Source organism: Aspergillus brasiliensis (genome assembly GCF_001889945.1).
Source record: "Aspergillus brasiliensis CBS 101740 unplaced genomic scaffold ASPBRscaffold_3, whole genome shotgun sequence".
Lineage (NCBI taxonomy): Eukaryota > Fungi > Ascomycota > Eurotiomycetes > Eurotiales > Aspergillaceae > Aspergillus > Aspergillus brasiliensis.
The window spans coordinates 601,912-627,277 of NW_027137444.1; the positions used below are offsets into that span (position 1 = coordinate 601,912).

The 25,366-nt window shown below is 51.8% G+C and overlaps 11 protein-coding genes and 1 non-coding gene across 12 annotated transcripts; 6 read left to right on the forward strand and 6 right to left on the reverse strand.

The window, feature by feature from the left end:
• Positions 1-315: 315 nt before the first annotated feature.
• ASPBRDRAFT_120804 (uncharacterized protein) lies at positions 316-1,576 on the reverse strand (the record flags this gene model as incomplete). Its single annotated transcript, XM_067617384.1, has 2 exons — positions 316-1,213; positions 1,347-1,576. The coding sequence occupies 2 exons, from the start codon at positions 1,574-1,576 to the stop codon at positions 316-318; spliced, it is 1,128 nt and encodes a 375-aa protein (XP_067481564.1).
• A 3,341-nt stretch (positions 1,577-4,917) lies between these two features.
• On the forward strand, positions 4,918-5,466 carry ASPBRDRAFT_39447 (uncharacterized protein). The gene has a single exon (XM_067624148.1). The coding sequence runs from the start codon at positions 5,132-5,134 to the stop codon at positions 5,411-5,413; it is 282 nt and encodes a 93-aa protein (XP_067481565.1). The 5' UTR covers positions 4,918-5,131; the 3' UTR covers positions 5,414-5,466.
• Positions 5,467-6,399: 933 nt separating this feature from the next.
• ASPBRDRAFT_27354 (uncharacterized protein) lies at positions 6,400-7,039 on the forward strand (the record flags this gene model as incomplete). The annotated part of the gene is made up of 3 exons (XM_067622360.1): positions 6,400-6,558; positions 6,674-6,753; positions 6,823-7,039. The coding sequence occupies 3 exons, from the start codon at positions 6,400-6,402 to the stop codon at positions 7,037-7,039; spliced, it is 456 nt and encodes a 151-aa protein (XP_067481566.1).
• A 1,527-nt stretch (positions 7,040-8,566) lies between these two features.
• ASPBRDRAFT_t101 lies at positions 8,567-8,693 on the reverse strand. Its single transcript has one exon. It is a non-coding gene; the product is annotated as a tRNA-Val (tRNA).
• A 64-nt stretch (positions 8,694-8,757) lies between these two features.
• Positions 8,758-10,063, forward strand: ASPBRDRAFT_39449 (uncharacterized protein). Its single transcript, XM_067624149.1, has one exon. It carries the CDS (start codon positions 9,116-9,118, stop codon positions 9,944-9,946), a length of 831 nt encoding a protein of 276 aa, XP_067481567.1. The 5' UTR covers positions 8,758-9,115; the 3' UTR covers positions 9,947-10,063.
• Positions 10,064-10,079: 16 nt separating this feature from the next.
• On the reverse strand, positions 10,080-11,448 carry ASPBRDRAFT_193048 (tRNA guanylyltransferase; the record flags this gene model as incomplete). Its single annotated transcript, XM_067620555.1, has 8 exons — positions 10,080-10,316; positions 10,365-10,469; positions 10,525-10,613; positions 10,680-10,855; positions 10,932-10,976; positions 11,030-11,161; positions 11,292-11,381; positions 11,435-11,448. The coding sequence occupies 8 exons, from the start codon at positions 11,446-11,448 to the stop codon at positions 10,080-10,082; spliced, it is 888 nt and encodes a 295-aa protein (XP_067481568.1).
• Positions 11,449-11,859: 411 nt separating this feature from the next.
• Positions 11,860-15,237, reverse strand: ASPBRDRAFT_118772 (Fibronectin type III domain protein; the record flags this gene model as incomplete). Its single annotated transcript, XM_067617193.1, has 3 exons — positions 11,860-13,806; positions 13,862-15,131; positions 15,194-15,237. The coding sequence occupies 3 exons, from the start codon at positions 15,235-15,237 to the stop codon at positions 11,860-11,862; spliced, it is 3,261 nt and encodes a 1,086-aa protein (XP_067481569.1).
• Positions 15,238-15,715: 478 nt separating this feature from the next.
• On the forward strand, positions 15,716-18,714 carry ASPBRDRAFT_39454 (putative lipin Smp2). The gene is made up of 5 exons (XM_067624150.1): positions 15,716-16,185; positions 16,241-16,311; positions 16,369-16,660; positions 16,720-17,602; positions 17,651-18,714. The coding sequence occupies exons 1-5, from the start codon at positions 16,077-16,079 to the stop codon at positions 18,543-18,545; spliced, it is 2,250 nt and encodes a 749-aa protein (XP_067481570.1). The 5' UTR covers positions 15,716-16,076; the 3' UTR covers positions 18,546-18,714.
• A 400-nt stretch (positions 18,715-19,114) lies between these two features.
• Positions 19,115-20,086, forward strand: ASPBRDRAFT_120448 (putative transcription initiation factor TFIID, 31kD subunit; the record flags this gene model as incomplete). Its single annotated transcript, XM_067617345.1, has 1 exon — positions 19,115-20,086. The coding sequence occupies one exon, from the start codon at positions 19,115-19,117 to the stop codon at positions 20,084-20,086; it is 972 nt and encodes a 323-aa protein (XP_067481571.1).
• A 430-nt stretch (positions 20,087-20,516) lies between these two features.
• ASPBRDRAFT_193052 (uncharacterized protein) lies at positions 20,517-21,052 on the reverse strand (the record flags this gene model as incomplete). The annotated part of the gene is made up of 2 exons (XM_067620556.1): positions 20,517-20,788; positions 20,902-21,052. The coding sequence occupies 2 exons, from the start codon at positions 21,050-21,052 to the stop codon at positions 20,517-20,519; spliced, it is 423 nt and encodes a 140-aa protein (XP_067481572.1).
• Positions 21,053-21,493: 441 nt separating this feature from the next.
• On the forward strand, positions 21,494-22,463 carry ASPBRDRAFT_27360 (rRNA-processing protein UTP11; the record flags this gene model as incomplete). Its single annotated transcript, XM_067622361.1, has 2 exons — positions 21,494-21,589; positions 21,663-22,463. 2 exons carry the CDS (start codon positions 21,494-21,496, stop codon positions 22,461-22,463), a joined length of 897 nt encoding a protein of 298 aa, XP_067481573.1.
• A 200-nt stretch (positions 22,464-22,663) lies between these two features.
• ASPBRDRAFT_27361 (histidine biosynthesis protein HIS4) lies at positions 22,664-25,359 on the reverse strand (the record flags this gene model as incomplete). Its single annotated transcript, XM_067622362.1, has 3 exons — positions 22,664-22,869; positions 22,913-24,469; positions 24,516-25,359. 3 exons carry the CDS (start codon positions 25,357-25,359, stop codon positions 22,664-22,666), a joined length of 2,607 nt encoding a protein of 868 aa, XP_067481574.1.
• Between the last annotated feature and the right edge of the window lie 7 nt (positions 25,360-25,366).

The following is a 25,366-nucleotide window of genomic DNA, read 5'->3' on the forward strand; positions in this document are numbered from 1 at the left end:
TATTGTGCTGTTCACCTGTCTGCACTGAAGTAGGCAACAGCACAACGAAGATAACCCTGCCGGCGTTGCTGGCGTTCTTGCACCAACCTAGCAGTATTGGTACGGGTTCAAGCCCAGTGGTGGTTTTGCGGACCTTGCTCGCTCTGGTGTGTATGCATTTCAGTATGTTCCCATCAAGGAGACTAATCCTCATCAAGAAAGATGGAGTGAAAGAAAAAGAACAAGTAGAGGAACCCTCCCGCAAAAGGCTGTATGTGGGTAATTGCAATGACTTCCGCATTACAGCCCGGCACTGCAGTGATCTTCTCTGCGTTCTCAGAGTACTGGGCCGCCCGGCTTCCGTGCTTGGTATATGTGTAAGATGTTGTAAGCGTGGATTTCTTTGTTGAAGGCTTGTGACTTAACCTCCGCCGCGATCTGTCTAATCCTTTCCAAATCCCACTTGAAGACTCGACTGAAAGGGGCGAGGCTGAGCGTCTCGATGCTCTCAGAGATGGCTAGGTTGTACCAACGGGCTACCTTTCTCTCATGTTCATCGCGGTGCCACGGATTGAGAGGCAGCCCCACCATCTGATGGTCGATTTGGGTAAAGCCTGCCTCCTCCAGATGTCTGATGGTATCCCGCGAGCTGTGTGCGATGGGCCGCATAGTATCTTGGGTCGCCTGCTTCAGGTACTGGTACCACTCCCGGAGTGCCAGTCCATCCAAGGAGCGATCGTCGCAGCGGGGTTCGAAATCTATTTCCACTTGTTCGAACCATGCCCCCGGCTGAAGATGCTTTAGGACTCGTTTGTAGAGGTTTTGCCAGCCCAGAACACTGCCGCTGGCCATCTGCAGGTGAATGAGATCCCAAGAATTTTCCCCCAGCGTCCATGGAGCCTCAAAGTCAAAAGGCGCATAGAACTCGCAGTTATTGGGATGGTTGGGGGGCTGTATGGGAGCTAGATCTACCCCAACAACGAAAGCATTGGGATACTTATGAGCCACATCAATGGCCCAGATCCCAGTTCCACATCCCAGATCTAGGATTCTACCATTGGGCGGGTGAGGTGCGTAGATTAAGCTTTCGGACATCCGTGCTACCGTGAACAGCTTATGGAAGATATCGAGACGGTCCTGCTCCTCTTCATCACACGGCAGCGGGTAAACTCCTCTGCGATATCCATGATACGTTCGCCCATTTTCTTCATAGAAGAGCCATCTGTCTGGAGGCCTAAATTAAACGAACAACGGAAGAGAAAGTTCCCTTAATTAGTCTCCCGGTAGTTGTAGAATACGAAGAATATTTGGACGGCAACGAGAAAGGGGTTTTTTGCGAAATATACAGAATATGAAGGGAGAATTACCTGGTGTAACGGCTAGTTTGGTTTGGACCCCCATGGCCATCGTAAGGATCGTTGTTGCCTGGGGGTTCTCGAGGAGGTTCTTGGCCCGTGATGACGTGAATGTCCATGGCATCCGAGTTTTGCCTGGAACGGCCGGTATCATAGGATCCTAGGCCTTGGTAGGTATAGTTATTGCGATTCGGCGAAGCCATAGTAATTGGCTGATGCAAAATTCGTCCGATTTCAAACATGGAACCCCAAGTTGAGGAATCGGGTCACAGAGAAGGAAGTCCGTCTTTTCCTGCTCAAGATATGGTAGAGATACAGAGGTACGTTCGATCAAATACCGGCGAATTCGGTGACGGTAGCGTAAAACGCCAATGTTAGCCGACAGGGTGTATGCAGGCTGTAGATGATATCCGGGAATCGAAAGTCAGGTGGCACATAGAGGAAGCTGGAGTTCGGCGCCGCAAATGAGCCAATGATTGAATGGTTGTATAAACGAAAAGAAGACGATGGCAACAGCAACACAACAGCTGGAGATATGCTGTGCGGAACCAATCAGTGGCCGATGAGGGGGGAAAAATGAGTGGAAGGAAGAGGGGGGTGGAAAGCCAAGGAAGGATAATAAGAGTGATTCAATTCCGCAAGTTTTGGAAGGTATGAGAGCAAAGATGCCCGCACACCCGTGCACACGCGCACACACACGCACACACAGTAGTCACACAGTGGAGAAGAGTAACTATTCCCAAGTCTCGGCCGAGGCACAAGGAGGAATGAGGGTACTAAATACGAAAGGGGGAAGAAACAAGTCTCCTCCCCGCAAGGACAGGAAACCGTCGGGGGGAAGAGAACAAAAGAGAAAGTAGCGGTCACGGCAGCGGCATAGGAGATTATAAAAAAAAAAAAGATAAATAAAAAAAATGAGAAAAAGTAAGAAGAAAAAAAAAATTCCTCGATAACAACAACAAGTGTCAGGCGTTATGGGGAGAGAAGCGACTAATGAACAACCATGGATCGGGGAAGGACGATCGAGTGTTAGGTCAATTGGACTGGATCATCGGATCAAAAAGGGAAAATCCGATCCCGGAAGTGCGAGAGCATTCGGACAGCGGAGAGAGGGGGGGGTTGTTGTGGATACGGAGTAGAGCGCAAAGAAGAAGGCAAAAAGCAAGCAACCCTGCCTTTAAGGTTGTTGCAGCCGCTGTCTTGACCCCGTTGGGCCCACGGGCGCGAAGGCGGGGCGGTTAGAGGGCCTGGGAAAAGGGCTGGAATGGTGGGAAGCGCAGGGGAGAAAGGGAGAAAGCACGGAGAGAGGTCCAAAAGACCCAAAGAGACCAAGAAAGAGAGTGTTTGGGGGGGGGGGAAAGACACCAGGGCAAGCAGCTGCAGCTGAAGGGGACAATCTGGCGGCTAGACTGGCTTGGATTTGTGTTTTGACTACTCCGTACTGCCAGTTGAGACGTGGAGGTTCAGAGATTGGTGGTTTGCTGTAGATGGCATCTCTGCTGCGAGTCAGGATGTTGGTCGACTACCGACATGGGTTCAGGATGCGTCGGGGATGGTATCGATCTGGCGCCTTCCGAGCATCATTGGTTCCTCCGGAAGTAGAGCCCCTCCGGCAACCATGGTACATGGCTTCTCTAGCACCTCTGGGCAGCTACGCGGATCACTAAGGTCCTGACTCTCTGTTCTCCTCCAACTGACATCCAATACCTGGGATCAATAATCCGGTATCAATCCTCTGCTGTCCTGATTACAGTCCCTTGTGTCCTATCAATCAATCCCATCAGATCATTTCCCCCTTGGCGAAGAGGAAATAGGATAAAAAACGGCCGGGTGGCGCCCCATGCCTTCTCAGGGCGACACGTCCAACGTTTGTGTGTGCCTGCTGTTTGGCACCGATCCCAGGGTGGATGCACGATGTACTAGGTATGTATGGTTGGTACTCCATACATACTACTACATACTACAAGCTAACTACCACAACATACAGATTACAGACGCACTATCCAGGGAGTTTGGCTAGTGGCTCCCAGGTGTTACCAGGTGGTGCACCCGGACCTACATACTACATGCTATATCCACAGGGGCTAATCCTGGATACATAGGTAGTCGGTATATCATACGCGCATAAAATACATACAGCTTGTATCCACCACGAGTTCGAAGCAGGTAAGTAGCTTAGCGTCTCCTCCATTAGTCTTTGTCTTTTGTCTCTTTACTTCTTTTTTTTTCTTTCTTTTTTTTTTTCCCTTTCTTCTTCCCAGTTTCTTTCCTCTTTCATTTTCATTTTCTCTTTCTCTTTTTCCCCTCTCCCTTTCCTTTTTGTCTCCCTCTTTTTACCTTTTCCTACTCCGTAGTATTTCCGGCCTTTGCCTTTTTTCTTTTCTTCCATTCCCGGGTATTTTTTCTTTTTGGTTTGCTTTTTCCATACTGGGTAATATTGAATTTCTTTATATCGGTCTCCTTCTAATCTACCACTTCTTCTCTACCCCCAGTATTTCCCTCCTTTTCGTTTCGCTTCCACAAAGCCAAGAAGCACAAATGGGTACCTAACTTCGGGTCGCCAATTACCCGTCCACTCTCACACAGATCGATACCTTAGACCAGTTCGAGGCTGGCGGTAAATGATTGGTATCGAACATGTCGTTGATATTCCGTCCCTCTAGTATGGCACCTGTCCTCCCAACCGGTGCCAAAGAAGATTCAATTATTCGTCTTCCTGCCTGAGGTTTTGATACGAGTTGCCATTGCCTCGGTTCGCGGCTTGTATGTATCCGTCTTACCAGTAACCAGACGAGAGATGGGAAAATAATGGTGATCACAATAATGAGGGATCATCCGGATATACAGTGAGCGCGACTGTGTAGATACCAAAGGAGGAAAATTCACAAAGGGAAATTATGGGAAGATAGGATGGGGGAAAAAAACCAAGCAAAAACAGAAGGAAAAAAATTATAAAATAAAAAAAAAATAAAAAAAAATAAAAAGAAAACTCAAAAACTAAACAGAAGCCATCTGTCTAATGGCCGAGAGTAGATTAGGGCAGGATCAGTTTGCCCGACGCTATAAAACGGAGGTTGTGAGGGGAGAACCAAAGAGATTGAGACGAGCCAGGATCGAGGGAGACAGCAACCATGGATGGGTCCTCAATCAAATTTAGACCAAGTGACTTCCGGGCGGGATGCGGACCGTCTCCCACACTTAGTTGAATACAGGAAAGTTTCCTTGGGGGGGGAGGGGGGAGCCACTAACGCACAATATCTCCGTGGGCCTAGCGGTTGCTGCCCGCAATATCAGGCATGCAAGCGTCAGGCAGCGTTACCAACACTCTGGTTGAAGGATTTGAAGCTTCGGACGTGCTTCCCTTTCAACCCTCGCCCGTAGCGCCCGCAGCGCCCACTACAGGCAAACCAAAACCCGTTCCAACCCTCCATCGTTCAGGGTCACTAAAACCACGGCATTGCGTGCAGCCGCTCCGGAGTGGATTAATTTGCTGAGGGTGCTCCGTATCTCTCTCTCTCTTTCTCTCTCTCTCTCTTAGCGCTAGATCCATTGTATCTCACTGGTAGAAATTAAAGACTAGACACTGAGAGGGACTCCTCCTTATACGCACACTGGGCGTTGGTTCCACTCGGGCTCCATCTTGAGTATAGCCCCGTGGCTGTGGGCATGGACTTTAAGCGTCCAGGACCTAGTTACAAGCTGTGTTCCAGGAAGGATCATGGTCGGAGATTATCATGATACTCATCACATCAGGACCTCGGTGCGGGTGATCAGGAATAATTCCTCAGGTGGGGGCAATGTTGGGAAGAAGAAGAAGAACAACTACCACCACCACCACCACCACTACTGCACATCTCTCGCGGAACACATCAATGGGTTCTTCCTCTGGACTACCTCATTTATGGTCGGGATTCTTTGAAATTCCGTGGTGTTGTCATACCCACCACTTGAAGTTTAGTTTAGTGGAAGTGTGGGAGGCTGGCTGGGAGGGGGCTACGTTACATCCAGCTATTCCTAGATGGACTACACCATGGAACTCAATATACCAGGACAACACGCTGGATCAGCGTTGGAGCTGAGGCCTGTGATCCCTCACGAACGGTTGGACAACGATGTATCTTGTTCAGGGGCGGAGTTTTAATAGAAAAAGAAAATAAAAATAAAAATAAAAATATAAATATAAATATAAATAAAAATATAAATAAAAATAAAAATAAATGAAATGAATCAAGTGACAAAAAAAGAAAGAAAATACAAATGAACCAAGGTAACTAAACCAAGGAAAACGGATAGAATAAAGTCAAATAAAGGATCCCAAGGCTCACACACTCTCTGCCTCTCTCTCCTCCCAAAAAAAGCAAAAATAAGAGAGAGCAACGAACGAGCGAGACTGACTCACTGATTGACTGGGGGGGAGGAGGGATGGAGGATGGAATGGTCAGCGCCGTGAGCCGGGCACACTACGTGCTTAGGTCGACGCATGTAGTATGTACTCCGTATGCAAGTTGGCCCTCCTGTACTCCATACTACTTACATCGTACATGTGTCCTCCAATCCATCCCATGGTCACCCGCCCGCTTGGCGCCCGAACCAGCCTGGCGTTTGGCCTAAGGGAAAGCGGTTGCCTTAATGTAGGAATCCCATGCTGATCGTTTCACCGCTTCCCAGACTCTCGGGTCGATGGTGGTGATGCATGCACCATCCTTCTATGCGTTGTACTTACTTGGTGCCTGGTCAAACCGGCTGTTCAGCTGCTCGGCCTGCATACACCGGAGACTTGGGAACTTCTCCCCCTCTCCCTCCGCCTCTCTCTCTCTCTCTCTCTCCCCAATTAATCACGCGCACTGATGACTGGTCGGTTCTTGGTTCTTTTGAACTCTGCTAGTCTTTCTAACTTAGTAGTTATCTTCCTGATGGCTTGGAACCATACAGGTCATAATTTGTTGTTTCCTTTATTTTTGTCTGTACGTGGTACGGATGTGCAATCTAGTCATTACTTACTGGGTGCGTCTAGAATCTAGGCATATTTGACGCTTGCTTCTCCGCGCTATTAGTACCTTCCTTAATGGCCACCTCACCGTCCCATGGCTCGATGACAAGTCAAACTTACACCCGACTCGAATCTCAAGGATCTCTGCACAGCAGCATTGCTGCAAGTCTCGCATTTATTTTCCCTAAACGACATAGCCTTACAACCAATGGTCGTTCTGAGAAGGCGGAGAGAGTGAGAAAGGGTTGCGACTTTCTAGCTATCTCCTCCTTCCTTTGGGATTCATCACGGGGCACGTACTATACTAGCTGGCTTAGTACTTTAGGCCCTTTTTTCAAAATCCAACTAGGTGGCAGCAATTGCCGACCAGAAAAATAACCCCATCGAGGTTAAACTCGATCATGCAGTTCTGGGTTATTTACACAACCAGTAAGTTGATAGCCCCGGTAGTTAGATGCACACTCACTCCAGAGCTATACCTACCTTCTGTCTTTACAGATCTGCAATGCTGGTTTCTAAGCAAGGTACTCCCCATGCGCCGACTTCAAAATGGAGTTGTCGTGGCATCATCCACCGTCGACGCCCGGCCCGGATTCCAATGTACCCCATCGGAAATATCAACCCATACGACTTGCTGCCCCATGATTTGTCCAACCGTTTGGCCATCGGAAGCGGCCGTTGGCCGTCAACAATCGACCTTCCTTTCGTTGGATGATGTTGGGACCAGTTGCGGTCTGTTTATCGTAACAAACAGCCGACTTCTGGTCCCGTGCCTGGCAGAGACTTGATCTCTGATGACTGACCTTTCAGGTTTTGGTAACTATATCATACCCACTATTAGGTAGGGGGTTTCAACTAACGCAGCTCCCGTCCTATCTCTTGCATCTGTTTGCCTTGCGGAAAGTATCCGTCCGTCGGGAAAAACTGCTACTACTTTACTGTTACGGTTCCTGTCCAATCAGCGAGGCATGGCTTGACATACAAAGGAGCCCCGTTTTGAGGCTCACCATTGAACCTTATAAAAGAAGGATGGCTGGATGCTTACTTACAGGAAATCACATGGCATCTTCGACTGGAGTCTTGCGTTACTAATGGCTACCGCCACAGCCACAAAATGGTCCGCGTCCGGTCAGACAAATTGGTTATGAGGTATTATTAACAACGAATCTCCGAGTTGATAGTGAGTTTTTTCATTCCTGAAAATTTCTTAGCGGGCACGGTCCTCATTGCGCTCTCTGAGATGGTCTTGCACTCTAAGTGGAGACCCAATTGGCGTGTCCATAACTACTTAACTAGGCGTCTTATACAGCAAGGCGGGCGGTGCATGCCGCCTTCGCCCTTCATAGCCTAGAACGATGAACTAGCGGACGGTGACAGGCGGAGTGGAGACTCTTCCAATCTGAAGAAATCACCCATTTCTAGGGAGGAAATTCTGCATGTCTTACCGTTCTAGGTAGGTGAAGGTAGACCGTGTCGTGGAGGCTTCCTTATATGTTAACGTTTCCTTGATAATATTCGAATTTTTATAGCTTATTAATACATTACTATAAATCGACTTATAGCTAGCTAGCTAGTTAGTAGCTAGGCACGATAAATCAACCCATACGGAGTAGTAAAGTTATTCAAGATGCCATACAACAAGAAGAGAAATGTGGTGATGGTTAATATAGTGTCGAATATACAAAGACCGAGAATTAGCTTAGCAGTTGAACTTCTCGTTCATTGTGACATTACTTGGCACTAATTGACAACTCTATGGGTCTCCTAGCAGGCGCGCATGGTGCTCAGAATTTGTGGTTGTTCAACTGTTGATAGTAATCAAGAGAGTGGTCTGAACATTTATATTTTCATAGTAGTACCACAGTGTATCGAACACCACCTTCAATACTACCCTCCACTCCATATGATACCGCAAACATCAGTATCCCTATAGATTCACAGTATACAACATAATAACTGGTAGCTACTAGTCACAGCATGTTAATAAGTAGTAGTGCTAGTACTAGTCAAAGAAAGGGAGGAGACTACGCGACAAAGCATAGCATACCTACTACATAGTAACTATTACGTACCAGCCTAGTAAATTAGACAGTATAGTTTTAATTGAAACAAATATACTCGACTATCGTGCACATGAACATACCAAGCAGAATTCTCCTCCCCCCCCCCAAGAAAAAGACACAAAACTCAGATCCAAACCAAATAACAAGCTCGATAGGATAAGGAAACAAAAGAACAAAAATAGTCGCGCCCGGGATCGAACCGGGAACCTTCTCGGAACCCCATCAAGATGATGATGTGGAAAGTAAACAAGCTCACGTGCTTGGAAAACTGTGAACGAGAAATCATAACCATTAGACCACGCGACTGTGATTTAAAGTTTGCAATTTTTCGGTCTATATTCCACAACCCAATTTTAACTAACTGTTGGCATGAAATTCCGGCTACTTATCTTATCGGTAGCAAGCAAAGCAAGCAACCGGTGGGAGTTGGATTAGATAGATTTTTTTTCCAATCTCCCTCCCTTCTTACACTATCTACGGAGGATTGATCTAACCCTTCGCGCTCTTCGGTTCTTCTCTTTTCTTGTGTGCCTGTGTGTTTGGGGGTACTTTCAATAGCGACTCTTCTCTTCCTTTTCTTTCTCTTCTCTTTTTAATACTTGCATCCCACCGCATCGATCGATCGATTGCTCGATATGAGCTGAAAGGTTCCGTCCGTCGCATTCAACGAAACAACTACTACCACATCCCACACACAGCCTAAATACATCTCAGAGAAATAAAAGAAAATGGACGCCCAAGCCTACCTCCTCCGCCACGGCTGGTCCGGACCCGGCAACCCACTTAACCCGAACCGTCGCCCGGGGACACACGCCGGACTGGGCCTGACACGACCGATTCTCGTTGCGCGACGCCAAGGCAATCAAGGCGTGGGGAAGAAGACGACCAAGGATCCTACGAATCAATGGTGGTTGCGGGGTTTTGAGGATGCGCTGAAGGGCGTGGGTGATGAGAATAAGAGTGCTGGGGAGACGAAACGCGCGCCGAATGCGTTGACGAGTGAGTTGTATCGGTATTTTGTGAGGGGGGAGGTGGTTCCTGGGACTTTGGGGGATAAAGAGAAGAACAAGGAGGAGGAGAAGGGGGGAAGTAGGAAGAGGAAGGCTGGGGAGGAGGAGGTGGACAGTGATGAGAAGAAGAGGAGGAAGAAGGGAGAGGAAAGTGAGGAAGAGAGACGGGTGAGGAGGGAGGAGAAGAGGAAGAGGAAGGAGGAGCGGGCGAAGAGGAGAGAGGAGAGGAAGAAGAGGAGGGAGGAGAAGGAGGTTAGAAGGGCGGAGAGGAAGGAGAAGCAGGAGAAGAAGAGGCTGGTGAAGGAGGAAAAGAAGAAGAAGAAGGAGACTGGTCCCGAGGATGAGTATCCTACGCCGCCGGCGACGGAGGTGGAACAGACGGAATCTAGTGGTCAGGATGAGTCGGTGGAGAAGGAGGTGAAGAAAGCGAAGAAAGACAAGAAGGACAAGGAGAGTAAGAAGACGAAGCGAGAGACGTCTGCGTCGGATGACGGGTCGAAGCAAAAGAAGTCGAAAAAGTCCAAGGATGAGACGGCGTCTGCGAAATGAACGAACGGGATAGAGATGCTCTTTGGCAGTATATAGATAGATTCGACTTAAAGATACCCATGGCTGTGCTACTTGGTTGTATATTCTCACGAACAATTTTTGCATCATTCATTATTTCTTCATCATCATATCATCATGCTACTTCAGCCTCTGTAGTAGGCAGCTTTCCGGGTTTACCAGAAAGAATCCATGGCCGTCTCTCCCAGAAATCATCCTTAATGATGTCGACATGGTCGACGACGACCTGCACTTTGCGACGTAGTTTGCGGATCTTTTCCTGCTGTGTCTTGGAGGGCGTGGCCTCCTGCAATGGCGATGGTTCTTCCTGCACGCTGGAGTCCGCATTCGCTTTCACATCCTCTAGTTGATACTGTACCGTGGTCAGTAGCCATACACACGAGGCAGTAGAGACAAATACCTGGCGATAGAGGACGCTCCCCTTTTTATAAATCTCTTCTTCATTGTTATAGTTGATACCAAACCTCTTGAAGAGGATCTCATTCTTGTCAGAAGACAGAGTGCCCTACTCGACATTGTTAGCTCCAGCACCAGTAGCGCCTCTTGAAGCAGAAACTCACCTTTAATTCCAATTCAGCTTCTCTCCTATCCATCCCACCTTGCAGGACCATGGACCAGAAAGTCGTGTTGTAAAGATTGTTGATATGACCTACAGCACATTAGCACACAACAATTTGAACGGCGATGTATGCCGCGAAATAGACGACAAACTCACAATCCACCTGCCGCCAGCTCATATAGTCCCTGAAAATTCTAGAGTTCGGATACATCACTGCTCTTCCATCAAACGAAGGCAGTGCCGCTGGCTGCAGCGGCGTGTCTGGGAAATACGTTCCCCACAGATAAATATAATGCGCCGTGAAGGTAGACACAATAGTCGTTACTAACTTGCTGCGGCCCCAAGAAGTATAAGTCCATGCTGCCACACGGAATAAATCTTTGGCAGGAGAAAGAGGAGTTGACTTACGCACTCCGCCGCTCGAACAACTGGCAGTTGGGATGAAAAGCAAAACTAATCTCAAGTCAATATCCCGAGTTTAACCAGGCGCATGCCGTATCACGCACCTGTACTCATCACTAATACCGTAGGCGATGCAAAGATCAGGGAGATCTTTCATGACGCCGACTGCTGCGGCATTCATCAGATCTAGGGCCCGGCGGTCGTTGGGTTTGATGAAGCCGTAGTAATCAGAAAGTCTACATACTCTCAGTTAGCAACATGCAGACGAGTCATCTAACGAGAATAAGAGTTTGATATCCAGCCGCTGGTAGCAGTTACTGAAAGTGCAGCATCACACTGAAGCCTTGATAGAGGAGATGCACTAACTTGTGGAAGCCTCTGCCATCGATCCGGACCACAACCCATGTATTGGGGAGTAGAGCGTCCGGTTGCTCGAATGACTTGACATATTCATACCTGTGGAGGTTAGCAGCGGCTCTCATGCTATATTTATGTCATAGAAAATTTACTTGGAATTTGCCATCTTGCTTTAGAGCGCAGTACTCGACACTGCCGATGATTGTTGTGCAGGAAAAGCCGTCGGGCTGGCGAGAAAGGATGAATCATGAAGATTTGGGTGGGGATGAGGGACGAACCGAACCGTCCCTCCACGGCCAGCGTTGTGCTGCTTTGCACCACCACCTACCTGCTCTCAGCATCCCTGATTTGGTGCGATCTACATCGACGTGATATGCTTTCGACGAGAACCGTCGTCTATTTTAATTACTACAGCCAATGGCAAACATACAGAGGAGTGGACCAAGGTCAGAGAGTAAAGGCATGCTATGTGCCACAAGAATGACTTCTACCGTCACTAGCTAAGAAAATTGAAAGAATGCCTAACGCCACATGGCGACCTAAAGAAAATGAGAAAGAAAGAGTGAATGCTGTATGTTCATGTGTGGACCTCCTCCGCTGCCTCTTCATCCTCCGCCTCGCTGAAATGTTCACTGGGACGCTCGCTCGTCTCACTGGCGGCCTTATCGGACTTCCTGGACATGCGACTGAAGAATCCCATGCTGCTTCGAGTTGACCGGTCTGCCGAAGGGGCGCTCGACACGGTGCTGTCCACACTCTTGGCAAGCATCGCCTCGCTATGTGCGTCCTCGTCAATGTCGCCTTGCGAAGGGTCACCCTTCTTGGAGAAGAGGCCTGACCGGTCCTTCCAGGAGCTGAACTTGCTGGAACTGCCCTTTCGGGTGATCTTACGAATGAATGACTCTTTCGAGCTTCCATTATCCAGCGAGCCGGCGGAGGGCATACGTTCCAGGGATTCATACGAGTCACCCGTGTACATGGAAAGAGAGCGAGAATCTCGGGAGGTGCGCGATTCAGACGGAGAGCCTTCTTCCATGTGGAAGTCAAACGGCGCATCTAACTCTCTGTCCCTCGCCATCTCCTTCTCTTTGCTCTTGTCCGATCGCTTCCCAAAGATGGTCCTGAAGGAAGGCGCAGCAGGGTTCAACTTTGGAGTGACTGGCCGGTGAGAAGATGATGGTCGCGTTCCAATAGGTGCCTGCAATGGCCGACCTTGTCTCTCAAACGAATCCTGAAGAAAGTCTGGCTCCCCAGTAAGGCCTAAGGGTAGGTGACCCGATGAGCCATACTGTGTAGATGGCCGGCGCGACTGCACCCGAGACCATGTCGATGGGGAGGTCCAGTCAAACCCAAGGGGACTTCGGTGGCCTTGCTTTTCTGCGGATGGCCAACCGAAGTGACGGTTGTCGGTAGAGGGATGGGGTAGCTGGTTTTCGAAAGAGAAGGTCGATGAGGGCCGTGGCGACAACGACTCCCGGCGTACTGTACCCAAGATGGAAGCAGGATCGATAGGATCGTGACGAGGACTGAACTGATTGTATCCTGTGCTCTGATCGGAGTGTTCATTGGACTTGAGCAGACCATGTCCGCCGCCAAATCCGAATCGGCTGGGTGAGAAGATGCTGGAAATGGCTGCGCGACGCGAGGGAAGATGGTCGGAAGAGCTGTCGGTTGTAACACCTGCTGTGTTGCTCCTGGGGAACAAAGACATCGGGTTCGCCCAGTTGCCTGTATAGCTCAGCCGACGACGTCTAGCCCCTATGGGATCCATCTCCTCCAGATTACGGGGGAACGACTGACTTTGTCCTGGTTTCAAACTGCCCAATAGAGGTGGCTCGTCTGCCAGTGTCTTGCCGCGAGGACGGTGGAAGCCGAAGAGCCCCGACAGCCTGCGCGACGCACTCTTCGGCGCCTCGCCTACATCCAAGTTCACTGGTTGCGATTCAACGTCTTTGGGAAGGGCCTGGTTTTCCGGACTGGCGAAGAGGCTTTCCGGCCTGCTTCCGTCAGAGTCCGGCGAAGGTGGCCCATGGGAAAATTCTAGCGCAGTGCTAGGCTGCTCAAGGTTGGAAAAGCGAGAACGGATGGCTGGACGGGGAAGTTCGGGTGACTCCTCGTCCCCGAGAAGATCAGACGGCAGAAGCGCGTCGGCGCGAGGGCTCATCTGAGGATTTCCAAGTGACGCATCCGAGTATCCCCGTGTGCTATCCGACTGACCCGACAGGGTCGGGAGGGTCATTCCATTATTGATGTTAAAAAAGGCAGAAGTCGGGCCAAAGGTGGGAGACCCAGTGGCGGGAGGATTGTAGCTGATGCCGCCGGAGAACGATGGCTCCATGGCCGTGAAGTTCATCGGAGATGAGACATTGCTGGTGAGGGAGCTGCGGTGTCGACGTGGGCGGATGGTCGCAGTGTTGGAGAGATCAAGATCGAGAGCTGGCAGAGAGAAGGGGCCTGTGCTGCCAGTACGTTGGGTAGTTAGCCACTTCAGGCGCTCCTGCGCTTCCTGATACTGCTGCTGAGCCTGTAGAACGAGTTAGAGATCATTCAATAGAGCAAGCCATTGCAAGGATGCCCACCTGGGTGTGGAGGTTGACAAGGGTAGCGTAGCGAGCGTGAAGATTGCTCAATTTGATTTCCCACTGTCGGGCTCGCTCATTGTCAATGCGATCCAACTCCTTTCCATCCTCGCTGTCTGCTTCCTGATGATTCTGCCTCTCCTCCTCAAGCTTCTTGACACGCCCGCCCTTGTCTTGGATTTCGTCGTCGATGACCTTCATCTCTGCCTGTTCCTTCGCAATCTTCTCCCGAATCTCATCTCCACGCTGCTTTCCCTCCTCCTCCAGCCGTGCCTTTTCCTCCTTCGACTCCGCTGCTTCACGATTCATATTTTCCACCCGCTCCTGCCACCGGACGATGTCGGACTTGCGCTTCTTACGTTCAGACTCCTTCTGCTGCAGGAGTCTTTCACGCTTCGCCTTCTCACTTTGCACTGTACGGTTGACACTCTCTAGCTTGTAAACGTGCTTCTTCAGGTCGCCGCTCGCTTCATCCTTTTCCTTGACCCGCTTCTTCAGTTCGTCGCGCTGTTTCTCGAGTTCCTTCAGAAGAGCAACATGCTCCTCCTCTTCATCGGTCGTTTGCTTCTCGACAGTTTCGTTCTCATGCTGCAGGGATTTCAGTCGGTCGGCGAGTTGTTCGAGAGTCTCATCGTGGTCGTCATTCGTGGCGCTCTTCTGCGTCTCCTCCGCATGGCCATGTGAGATCTCCGTTCCGCTCGCTGCAGGAGATGGTTTCCGTCCGGCTGACGATCGCTTGGCTTGGAGCTGTCCTCCGCTATGCTCCCGAGACATCACGGGGGCCGAGGGGGCAGCAAGACCAGCGGTAGACCGGGGGATGGACGCCCGAATGGTAGGGTTGCCGACCGTGGCATTCTGTTGGGTTTGCGACAAGGGCAGAGACTTTGTGCGCACATGGATGATTGCACTTGGGGTTTGAAAGTTCGCGGCACTAACTGAAAGAACGCAAATATGATAGATACTTCCGGGAACCAGATTCAGGATTTCGACTGCAGTTTCCGCTCGTTTCGATTCGCCCACTGACAACTCATTAGTATCAACAGAAAGAGATTCGAAGGAGCCATTGCCGAGGGTACCCTTGATGCCGTTCAGTTGGATGATGTGCTTGTGGATGGAATTGTGAAATTCGGGTTGTTTCCACGCGATGCGAATTTCACGGGCGGTGATCTCCTCGAGGGTGACTTCTGGTGGCGGAGGAATATCCAGACCGAGCTTTTCAACTAGGACGTCGTTGGGGGTCTGGCAGACCTGCCACGCACGGTACAGGAGCCTTCAAGAAAGTTTGAGTTAGCTGTGCGCTCTGCATATACTACCTAAGACCTTGCGACCTACCAAATCAGAGCCCAGAGAATGGTGACTGCCAGGAAGAGAGCCATGACGCCTCGCACCCTCACTCGGGGAACTACGCTGGGGTAGGCGTCGAAGGAGAGAAACAACGGCTCATACATCCCAGCGTCCGAAACCCATGGAGGGGAGAAAGGAGGGAGGGGACTGGCGACCTCGTAGAGGGCAGTGAAGGGTCAGCAAGCAGACGATTCACCTGGATAATCCGTGAGAGTCGAGGAATTAATCCGATGCTCCGCGGAGGCTGCCGAGAGAGAGAGAGTGGGACAGAGTCACCTGACTTGAATGCTTTGCTGACTCAGTCCTGAGTCAGCTCTGCAGATCATGGGATGTTCTGGACTAAGCTACTTTGGGAGATTCCTCAAAAAATAGCCTGCGCCAGCCGGATACGGCCTAGTGCCCGCTCCAGGCCGAGGAAGGCAGGGAAGAGGCAGCCTGGAGCACATGACGGACCGCCCGGCCGGGGAGAGAAGGACAAGCGGTTGGGCTGTTGAGCCTTCTCGCAGGTCCCAACAATCATAGAATTGCCATTCGCTGCTTTTCTCCCATTTCGCTGTCCTATTTGTCTCACTTTGCTGTCTGTACGCCCTGCTGGTGCTGCAGTTTCCACTCGCTTGGTTTCGATCGCGGTCAAATGCTTGCATGCCAGCTCATTCGCTTTGCAAGTGACCGTCTCTCGTTAGTGATTCCACTCCGGCGCATGTCTATCGGGCATTGTCACATGGGCCGTATGTAGGCGGCAATTCCTGCACTCCGCCGTCTGACCTCCGACCCCCTCTCTATCTGCTGTGTTCTTTGTATTGTGCTTCGCCTTTGTCGCTTGGGAATTGTTACAACATTGTCCAGGGTCTTTCCCTGTTATTCTCGCAGGATGCAGTACGTTCGAAGTATCAGCGGTTCCGTCTCTAAGACGTGGAACTCCATCAATCCAGCCACCTTGAGCGGGGCAATCGATGTGATCGTGATTGAACAAGAAGACGGTCCGTGGTCTGCATCTTTTATCTTTGAGAGAACAAGCACTCATCTTTGGTATAGGAACTTTGGCTTGTTCACCGTTCCATGTTCGATTCGGCAAATTCTCATTGCTCCGCCCGTACGAGAAGAAGGTATCGTCTCCCGCATCGATCCTGACAGCAATCCCACATAACTAAATACGTTCCAAGGTGGAATTCTCCGTGAATGGTGTCAAGCAAGACTATGCGATGAAGCTGGGCGAAGGCGGGGAGGCATTCTTTGTCTTTGAGACAACAGACGAGATCCCCGCCTCGTTGCAGACGTCGCCCCTGGTTTCTCCAAGTAGCAGCCCCAAGATGCGTAGTGAGGAGAACTTCCCTCCATCGCTCCAGGAACCCGATTACCTGGATCTCGATCGATCATCTAATGGCAATTCGGATGGGAAATCTTCCACAGCACTTCCGGTGCTGTCGAGGACTATGCGGGCATCAAGCGATTTAGGTGGGTTCTATCGTAGATTCACTACATTCATCATGTTTCTGACGTTCATCGCGCGACAGGTACCCTTACTCCTCTTTCGCGGTCGCCGGATGACTCTAGTCTGGGCAGGTCCCGACATGGCTCGTTCGGCGATTCACCCAGCAAAATCGACCGGACGGCTACGGATACCGTGCTGTTGACCAAGAGTCGCTCTAACAGTGTCAGCGTAGCGGACCAAGTATATGCGGTGCAATCCTCTGGCGCCAGCGCCGCGAGCGATGACATGGGCCAGGATGGTCGTCCGCGAAGCCCTCCCCCACTGACTCCCGAAGAGGCAATGTCTCGCGCCGTTTCGCTATCGAAGAAACTCTCTGGATCAAACATTCCGTCTCATGTTACCGAAACTGGAGACCTCATGCTCGACATGACTGGCTACAAGAGCAGCGAAGAGGATGCTCTGCGAGCGGAAGTTCTTGCGCGGAAGATCCTTGCCGAGGAGTTGGAAGGCCCCTATGATATAGGGGCTCTCATCGGGGCTGACGAGCATGGGAACTTGTGGATCTACAGTAGCGAGGAAGCCAAGGAGGCTGCCAACCGCCGCGCTACGTTCAATGCGATGCGACCGGGCTCCGCTATGAGCGAGCATGCGATTTCCGACCCGGGGTATCACAGCGATAGCGACAAGTCTCTGCAGGACAAGCCGCTACCCAGCCGGCACTACCGCACCCAATCTGATGTCCAACCCGGCTTCCCTACCCCGCCGCAGTCACCGACGCAAGAGCCAACCCGGAACTATGCGAAGACCCTCCGTCTCACGAGTAATCAGCTGAAGGCCTTGAACTTGAAGCCTGGTGCGAACAGCATGTCGTTCAGCGTCAACCGGGCTACCTGCACGGCGACGATGTATCTCTGGAATGGGAACATTCCCATTGTGATCTCCGATATTGACGGAACCATCACTAAGTAAGTGCTTCTGATCGGGGACGTCGGACAGTCACTAATGGATGGTAGATCTGATGCCCTGGGCCATGTCTTGAACATGATTGGCCGTGACTGGACGCATGCTGGAGTGGCCAAGCTGTATACCGACATTGTCAACAACGGGTATAACATCATGTACCTTACAAGTCGATCAGTTGGCCAGGCAGATACAACCCGGGCTTACTTGTACGGAGTGAATCAGGACGGTTGGCGACTGCCCAAGGGGCCGGTCATCATGAGTCCTGATCGAACCATGGCGGCTCTTCGACGCGAAATTTACCTGAGGAAGCCCGAGGTGTTCAAGATGGCATGTTTGCGGGATATCTTGGGTCTGTTTAATGGCAAGGAGAACCCCTTCTACGCCGGGTTCGGCAACCGTCTCACCGATGCGCTGAGTTACCGGTCGGTCAACATCCCGTCCACGAGGATCTTCACAATCAATTCGAATGCCGAGGTCGTCCTGGATCTTCTTAGTTTAAATAAGTACAAGAGCAGTTACGTTTCGATGACGGAGCTGCTCGATCATTTCTTCCCGCCGGTGAGTCTGCTGGTCCAGGCTGGCGGCGAAGAATATACCGACTTCACCTATTGGAGAGAGCCTCCGCCGGATCTAGAGGACTTTTCCTGCACCGACAGCGAAGCCGAAGAAGGAGACCAGGAGGACGAAGAAGACGAGGAAGAGGAAGACGAGGAGTACGACGGGGAGCTGAGTGACGAGGAAGCAAGTGACGTCGATGAGGACGAGGCCGGAGAAGAACTTGGGGCGAGTTACATCTCGCAGGACTCGGTCGATGGATCTGAACTAGTGGACAGCAGTATCCATGCTGCCGACGAAGGCATTGAGGACGACGACGAGATCGCGTCGGAAGAGGAGTTAGAGGCCCCTGGTCCAATCCGATCCAACCCTGGTTCCCCCAAACGTTGAGGGTAGCAAGATGCATCAACTGCACTATGATGGCCGACTCATAGAGGCCAGGGATCTGACATTTATTGCATGGATGAGGTGTTTGTGTTATAGAATTGCATGATGGGCGTTTGCACCGGTCGCATAGCCATATTGTTACTTTCGTTGGGCGGCACATTATGTATGATAGTCGAAACACTGGTTGCACAGTATAGAATTGATTGCATCACTAAAATCCTTTTTCTTTCTCATATAATTTGCTACTGCTTCTGCTGCAACATCACCTACCTTGATGGTGAGAATCAATCACTTGCCGAAGGCGGTCTAGCGCGGACTTGACTGGCCGACCGACTCTCGCTTTGCCTCCGTCGGCAGCTTTCATCTCCAGCTTCATCAACCCGAGCAACCATCTATACTCGCGCACTTGTCTACACCTGCATCGGATACCTCGTACCTCATCCCGATCAGCAGGCGATGCCCGCACGCACCAATTGACCAGCCTGTCAAGCGCGTCGCTATACCTACCATCCCGTCAACGACTACCACCTCACCTCACATCACATTATCACCACCTTCAATACCAATTCACTATGGCCTCACCAAACCACGCGCAACCTCCCACCACCACTCAACCCATCACTCCCCCCGCCGAACCATCAAGCACTCAACCCACCGCATCCCAAAACACCACCACCACTACCACCGCCGCCGCCGCCGCACCACCAACAACCACAGCCGCACCTACGAACAACCCCAGTACCACCACCGCCGGCGGCGCCGCCAACACCAACCCCAGCGCCCAACCCACCCAAATCCCATCGACGTCACTCAAAGACAGCGGCAAATCGCGACGTCCGCGCGATGTGCGACTCATCCACATGCTCCTCTCCTCCTTGGGAGTAACAGCATACCAAGAGCGCGTACCACTTCAACTTCTCGACTTCGCCTACCGCTACACGTCGTCAGTGCTTCAGGACGCCGTGCACCTCGCGACAGAAGGCTACGCCGGTGGACCTGAATCCTCGGCTGGTGGTGGTGGCGGATCCCGCGCCGGCGCGTCCGAAATTAATACTGTGTCGTTACCGGCACTGCGGTTGAGTATTGCGTCCCGATTGCATTATCAATTCCAGGCGGGCTTGCCGAAGGAGTTTCTGATGGATGTGGCGGCGGAGAGGAATCGCGTGGCTTTGCCTGGGGCGAGTCGTGGGTTTGATAGTCAGGGGATGGCGAAGGCGGCGGCTGCTAATCAGAGTGTGGTTATGGGTGGGATGAGGTTGCCGCCGGAGAGGTTCTGTTTGACGGGAACTGGGTGGAATATGAGGGAGGAGTGGGAGAGTGAGGGGGAGGAGGAGGTTGAAACCGAGGATGATGCTGCTGCTGGGAGGGAGAATGGGATGGGTGGTGCAGGTGCTAGTGCGAAGGCAGAGGAGGGTGAAGAGGGGGTGGATGAGGAGGAAGATGGGAAGATGGAGGATGTGTTTGGGGAGGATACGGCGATGGGCGAGGGTGATGGTGGTGGTGATGGAGATGGGGATGGGGATAAGGATATGACGGATGTTTAGATACCTGGAGAGAAAGAGAGTGTATCTGCATAGAGGCGTTAGGGCGCAGGATAACTAGTCACTACTACTACTACTACTACCTACATAGTACTTGGACTGGAGGACGGGAGATTCATTCATCTATTCTTTCTTTCTTGCCTTCTTTTCCTTTTTGCTTTCAATATCATCCATCCATCCCTCTATCGATGTTCCACCCATCATCACCAGCCACTACTACTATACAAGTACCCAATGAATACACATCATATCTGTAAATGCCAAACAGAACGCCAGAAACCAAGCAGTAAGCAGAGAAGTGAAAGGGGAAAAAAAAGAGGAGGATAACCTATATACGCCAACCCACACTCACACACAGCACACAGCACACCACCCTCAACAAATCATACATCCCATCCCCATCCCCATCACACCCATAAACCATTGAGCACACTTACTTGCCTCCGGCAGCAGCAGCAGCAGCAGCCTGCCTCGCCTGATCCTCCCTCATCATCCGAATAACCTCCTCCCTCCTCTTCTCCACCTTAGCAAGCTCCTCCTCCTTCGCTTTCCTCCGCTCCTCATGCGTCGCAAACCACTCCTCTCTCGCCCGGTCCTCTTCCTCCGGCTTCGCATGCGCCACCATGCACGAATTCATCGCTAGTCGCTGCTCCCGACATATCCATGTTGCTGTTATTGTGCGGTTGACGGCGCATTCGGCGAATGCTACATAACCCCCAGGAATTAGTATGCGTTGTTAATAAAAAACGAACATGCTTTTGTATCGAGAGGGGAAAGGACAAGAATTGGAAATTGAGGAAAGGTATGTATATACGCACCCTTGATCTCAGGCGCACAGAGAGATCGCACGCGCTTGTAGTAGAGTTGTTTGACTTCTTGTTCTTGGGCGGCGGAGAGGGGGAGGGGGTTGCGGAGGTTGTATTTCGGTTTGATGGTGGCCGCCTCGGGTTGTGTGGATGGGGAGGACATTTTGCTGTGTATAGATGTATAGGTGTATGATATTGGTGCTTGGGTATATGTGCGTCTTTAGAGTAGAGGTAGGTAGTGGTGGTGGTGTTGGTGTAGCAGCGTAGTGTTCTGTTCGTATGCGAGGAAGTGATCAAGTCGTAAAGTATCAAGAGAAGGACGTCGGCATGCAATTCATCAGCTACCCCAATTGCATTAATCTGCCCTCAAACAATGTAGTAATTGACAACAATGTCCAGACAGCTAGAATAGAATCCAGCGGAGAAGAAGTCGGACGGGTTGGTCGGCAACTACCCGATTGGGTTTAGTGTCCTCCGACTCCGACTTTTCATTACTTTCTATCTTATCCCCATCCTCTACCTAGATAAACTCTCAACAATCAACCAAGCTACTCCTCCTTCCTCCACAAGTCATTCCTTCAAGGGAGGAAAAGGGTAATTCATCATGTCTTCCATGCGCAACGCCGTCCAGCGGCGCAACCACCGCGAGCGTGGTCAGCTCGAAGGTCGTGAGAAATGGGGTATTCTCGAAAAGCACAAGGTATATCTACACCTTGAGGCCACTATGTTCTCACCCCTGTTGTAGATTCGTACTAATGAAGATGATAATATAGGACTACTCCCTCCGCGCAAAAGACTACAACACCAAAAAAGAAAAACTCAAGCGTCTGCAAGAAAAGGTCCGCGACCGCAACCCCGATGAATTCGCCTTCGGAATGATGTCGAGTTCGTCCGCTCGACAAGGCAAACACGGCGCCACCGGGAACCGCGACTCCGCTGCCGCGCGCGGCCTCAGTCACGACGCCATCAAGTTGCTTAAGACGCAGGATGCGGGGTACTTGCGGACAGTGGGGGAGCGGATTCGGCGACAGATGGAGAAGTTGGAGGAAGAGGTGCGGTTGCAGGATGGGATGAAGGAGATTCTGGATGGGGAGACTGGGGAGGATAAGAAGAAGGAGGAAGAGGACATGGATGATGACGATATGGACTTCGATTTTGATTTCGGGGATGATGAGGTGGATCAGAAGAAGAACAAGAAGAGCAGGAAGTTGGTGTTTGCGGATGATAGGAAGGAGCAGAGGGTGCTGAAGAAGAAGAAGTTACGAGAGGAAGAAGAGGATGAGGATGATGATAAGGAAGATGGGGATGATTCGTTTGGAAAGCAAGTGATGAAGAAGTCGAAGAAGCAGTTGGAGGCGGAGAGACAGGCGCTTGTGGAGGCTCGTCGGGCTCGCAAGTTGAAGAAGCGTGCGGCAGAGGCGCGGATGAACAAGCTCAAGGCACTGCAGAAGCAGTATAAGGAGATTACGGCCGCGGAGCGCGAGCTGGATTGGCAGCGCGGTCGGATGGATAATGTGGTCGGAGGCACGAATAAGAATGGTGTCAAGTGGAAGATTCGTGAGCGGAAGAAGTGATTCTTCTCACTCCTTTCCTTTGGTTTGTTTATTGTCCATACTGCTATCGGCATGATTATGATTCTGCGTTGCATCGGTGGTGGGAAAAGTTCAGTGTCTACTAGAGGCGTTCGAGATACCATTTAATGTACAGTGATCATCAAGACCTTTTATTGCTATGCTCATATTACATGCGTCGAATCGTGAACCGCTGATACAAATCATGCCTGCTGCTTCTTCATGTGCGCCACGCGGATGCTCACGGCCCGCTTGTGCGCATCCAGTCCCTCCACTGCTGCCAGCTGCTCCACCGTGCGAGACAGTCCCAGCAGGCCGTCTGCCGTCAGGTTCGAGCTGGTGATGTGCTTGAGGAAGGATCCCAGGTTCACTCCGGAGTACTGCTTGGCGTATCCGTAGGTGGCTATGACTGTTAGCGTTATGCAACACAAATATAGACTGGAATGACTTACGCAAAGAGTGGTTGACACCGGCAGAGTAATCGCCTACACTCTCCGGGGTCCACTGGCCGATGAACACACTACCGGCGTTCTGCACGTGCTCAACGGCCGCCTCGGCGTTCTTGATCTGCAGGATCAAGTGCTCAGGGGCGTAGTCGTTGCTGAGAGCCATGGCTTCCTCGAGGTCGCGCACAACGAAGGTGACCGAGTGCGCCAGAGAGCCCTTGACAATGTCCACACGGGGCAGAGCCTTGGCCTGGATGTCAACCTCCTTCTCAATGGCCTGAAGCTGCTCCTCGTTCAAGTCAATGGCGATGAGAATGACCTGCGAGTCCACGCCGTGCTCGGCCTGGCTCAGCAGATCAGAAGCGACGAACGCAGGGTTGGCGTCCTTGTCCGCGATCACCAGTACTTCACTGGGACCAGCGGGCATGTCAATGCTGACACCGGCGGAGGTGTCATTGGCGACCAACATCTTGGCCGCAGTGACGAACTGGTTGCCAGGACCCAGGATCTTGTCCACCTTGCTGACGCTCTCCGTGCCGTACGCCATAGCAGCGACGGCCTGAGCACCACCGGCAAGCACGATGCTCTCAGCGCCGACCTTGTGCGCAACGTAGACGATCTCGGGCGAGATGCTGCCATCCGCGCGAGGAGGAGAAGCGAAGACGAGCTTCTTGCAGCCAGCCACCATGGCGGGAACACCCAACATCATGGCGGTCGACGGCAGAACGGCGGTACCACCAGGGATGTAGAGACCGACGCGCTCAATGGGACGAGAGAAACGGGAGCAGACCACGCCCGGCATGGTCTCCACCTTCAAGCCCTCGTTGCTGTCCTTCTGGGCGCTGTGGAACTTGGCAATGTTGGAGATACTGACGTCAATGGCCTCTTGGGTCTCGGGGGACAGCTTCATCAGCTCAGCCGGGAAGGGAGCGCGGATCACTGGAGAAGTCAAAGAAGTGGCCTTTTCGAACTTGTGGGTGTACTTGAGCACGCCGGCATCACCGTTTTTGCGGACATCGTCAATAATGGGGCGAACGAGAGCAACGATGGCGTCGTTGGACTTCTGAGAAGGACGCTTGAGGTAGTCCTGAACGACATCCACGGGGGTGGAAGCGGTGACAACACGGGTCATCTGCATGGGCTCATCGACCTTGGGAGCGGGCTCAGCAGGCTTAACGGGCTCAGCAGCGGGCTTCGATTCAGCCAGACCAGCCTTCTCGGCCCAGGGGCCCTTGGCATCACCCTTTCTCCTCTTCACCTTCAGGCTCTTGAGATCCAGGTTTCTCTCCACATCCTCCAGGCTGACACCCGCCGCAACGCAGCGAGTCAGTGCGAAGTACAGAAGATCCGCAGCCTCAAAGGCAATCTCCTCCTTGGTGTTCGCCCGGCACAGCTCATCGGCCTCCTCCATGATCTTCGCTTGGGTAAGCTTGGGTTCGTTGAAAAGACGGGCAGTGTAGGATCCGGCGGGCGCATCGGCCTTGCGGGCTTGCAGGGTCTTCTGAAGACGGGCGAGACCGTTGTAGGGACCGAAGCAGCTGGCGGTTCCAAGGTGACAGAAACCTTTGGAAATTAGCCATTGAAGCGAAATGGATCACTATAGACTTACCTCTGCCAACCTGGTTAACGACAAAGACCAAGCAATCGCTGTCGCAGTCAAAGCCGACGCGGATCAGCTCCTGCACGTCTCCGCTCGACTGACCCTTGTACCAAAGACCACGCTTCCGGCTCTGGTACACACCAGTGCCAGTGCGGAGGGCCTCAGCAATGCTCTCATCGTTACTCCACACAAGTCCCAGACACGTTCCGCGCTCGTCAGTCACTGTGGTGGCGTAGAGACCGTTGCTCTGGTCCGCGACAGCGCGAGCGGCAATGAGAGAGGCGGCGACAATCTTGCCCTTGGGTTCCTTGTGCTCAAAGGTCAATGCATCAGCAGACACAACGCTGACGCCACCTTGGGCCAAGGTGTCCTTAAGGGTCTCCTCCGTGGGGGCGGTTTCGTATGTGCGGTACAGATTCTGGGCTTCCAGGTTCATGCCAAGCTTCTCAGCGATGGCCTTGACGGCAGACGAGTCGGTCGACAAGCCAGCATCCTTGTGTTCAGTAGACTCGCCCACCCAGGTCTTGAAAGCATCGACCTGGCTCTCGGCGGCATAGACGACGAGACGCGATGACGGGACGGACTGTTCCGTGGACAGAGCGGTCAATTGGTTGAGAGAGATGAAGATCTTGGCAGCGCCGGCATTAAGGATATCGACGAGGTCTCCAGTGGAGGTGATGGCAGTAGCGTCAACGTAGACATCAAGAAGGCGAAAGTTGCGCTTGAGGAAGTCCTCAGCTTGAGCGAGGCTAGAGACCTTGACGAGGACGCGACCGAAGTAGGCGATCTGCTTGAGGGAAAGGCCGGAGGAGGGGGAGGCGGGGTCGTACGAGACGAGGAGGGGAGTGGCCATGATGGAT